The sequence below is a fragment of the Poecilia latipinna genome, unplaced genomic scaffold (assembly GCF_001443285.1).
Source record: "Poecilia latipinna isolate Pla-1442-1.1 unplaced genomic scaffold, P_latipinna-1.0 Scaffold4931, whole genome shotgun sequence".
Lineage (NCBI taxonomy): Eukaryota > Metazoa > Chordata > Actinopteri > Cyprinodontiformes > Poeciliidae > Poecilia > Poecilia latipinna.
In genome coordinates this window covers 14,209-16,593 of record NW_015117547.1, presented here as the reverse complement: position 1 = coordinate 16,593, position 2,385 = coordinate 14,209, and the positions used below count along the sequence as shown (strand labels likewise).

The window sequence follows — 2,385 nt, the reverse complement described above, 5'->3', positions numbered from 1 at the left end:
TGTCATTGTGTTTTTGTTAATGTCGTGTTTTTCTTAATGTCGTTGTGTTTTGGTTAATGTCATTGTGTTTTTGTTAATGTCGTGTTTTTCTTAATGTCGTTGTGTTTCCGTTAATGTTGTTGTGTTTTCGTTAATGTTGTAGTGTTTTGCACCTCAGGGCCACCGTATAATTCATTTGTTTGTTATTGACTTTTGCTCAATTAAATTTCTTATGTATACATTGCGAATGGTATTTATATTATAGTTGATCATGTTATTTTTCATGTCTCCTTATGTCTTTTGTTCCTACCATAATTGATGGAGATGGGTATTATTTATAATGTATGAAAGTACTGTTTGTCATTTCATTAGTTCTACTTCCTTAAGAAAATTAAAAGTACGTTCTTTTGTGAGGGAATTTATCTTTTACTGTTCCAGTAATGCCAGAATTAATAAGTAATAAAGACTTTGCGGTATTCTGATTTAGTAATGCAATTAGATTAGTTGTGTTACCACACCCACGCCACTAGAGGCAGTCGCAAGTCCGAAAAGATGCGACTAAGGAGCAGATTTAGAAGTACACCACCGAAAGCAACAGAATTTGCTAAAAACTGTGAGCTGCCGTGAAGTAAATAAAAAAAGAAGTTCAAATACATTCTGAGAGTTAAACTCCTTCCTAAATGTGAAAATTTATCACAGATTTCAAAAGAAAATAAAAACGGAAGTATAGGAAATATCGCCCCCTTCACTTCCGGATTGCAATGGTCCCATTTCCAAATAAGGTATGAGACTGACAGTGGTCCGTCCCCGCCCCTTTCCGTTTACTGCAGCGAGGTCCTTCTCAAGCAAAGGGCTAGCGTCATTGCTTCCGGAGGCTAAATTTGGCCATCGCTTGTCTTTGAAAGCAACAGTGTTTTCAAAGATCAACTTAGTCTTTAAGAAGTTGCAGTGTTACTGAGAGAAAACTATGCTTTGTATTTTCTATCTTATCTTCTTCTAATGACATCATCAAACAATGGCAGACTCTTAAATATAATACCTAAATTCCGCCACTAGATGGCACTAACCGAACACTTCCACACCTGTGAATGTCAACAAACTGACGTGCAACAGGATAAATAATATTTATGTTCTCTTTGGAATCAATAAAGTATTTTTGTTTTTGAATATAGGTGATGTAGTCAACATGAAACATTATATGGACTTATGTCAGGGAACGTTTTTACAAATAGAATAACGGTTTCACAAATCACAATTTTCTTTTTTTTTATGTTAGTATAAAATAGCGCATATCAAGTTTGACCTTTCAGTGTAGCTGTCAACTGTATGTAGTTTCATGGACTCACGTTCTTCTGTTTATAGAAACCCTTTGCAGCTAGGTCTAGTTTTTCTTTTCTGATTCGTGTTCTTGATATGTTACATTTTAACAGTTCTTTGTCTTACATCTTGCAGAGTTTTAAACTCCCTCTTGTTATGTACTGTAATAACATCTCGGCCCGTCCTGAATCTGAGCCCTTCAGGAGCTTTAGTATCATTATACATTATGGGCTGTACCATATCGTAAGGAGGTAGGGGTGGATGGTGTCCTTTCCTTTGATTGGACACTTTCTGTCTCTTTGACTATCTGCCTGACAATGGAGCCGAAGCCCGACAGCGGTCTGAACGGAGACTGAACGGTGTGGACCAATCTTTCTTGGGTTTTTGGTGTTTGTTAGAGGGAAACAAGGCAATAGGCTGCAAGCTAAGCGAGGCAGACATCCATTCTGTTTCATCGCAGAGAGAAAAAGAAGTCTGCTGTGTTACACTGTTAACGGGGGGCAGGGAGAGACACCTGGAACCACTCTGTTTTCGTCTTTGTTGCTCCTTTTCTGTGAAGATGTCCGCTTTGACTGGCTTGTTAATGCTGCTAGTTACGTCTCTCATCATCACATCTAATGGCGCATGGTCAGCATCCCGTAAGTACACTATCATTTTTCTCTCTCTCTCCAACACACACACACACACACAGAGAGAGCTTTTTCCTGCAATATATGCAGACAGTTTTTTTGTATAGAGAACAGAGCAGCGGACTGTACAGGGTGGTCCGTTGAACGAGATCAGCGGCCCAGCATCACCAACCGCGCGATACTTTCATTCATCAAGAACGAAAGAAGCAGAAGCTGCTTCCCATAGAAAACACAGAGGCAGGGCCGGTATATCGGTGCTACCTCGTCAGAGTTTGATGGGTAGCGCAGATAGTTAGAACACCTGCTCAATCCTTCATGGCGCCCATAGGCGTAAATCCCGAAGGGGGTCGGGGGTCCGGAGCCCTCCAATCTTGGAAAAGTCTAGAACCCCCCCCCCACCCCTCCCCCCCCCCCCCAACCAAAAAAAAAACAAAAAAAAAACAATATATAATTAAAATTA

General features: G+C 40.0%; 1 protein-coding gene across 1 annotated transcript in view; it reads left to right on the top strand.

Annotated features, from left to right (window-relative positions):
* Positions 1 to 1,531: 1,531 nt before the first annotated feature.
* LOC106943158 (contactin-associated protein-like 2) overlaps positions 1,532 to 2,385 on the top strand; it is a 15,056-nt gene continuing 14,202 nt past the window's right edge. The window contains exon 1 of the mRNA XM_015026506.1: positions 1,532 to 1,934. Within this exon, the coding sequence (XP_014881992.1) occupies positions 1,856 to 1,934 (79 nt within the window). The 5' untranslated portion in view covers positions 1,532 to 1,855. The remainder of the gene's footprint in view (positions 1,935 to 2,385) is intronic.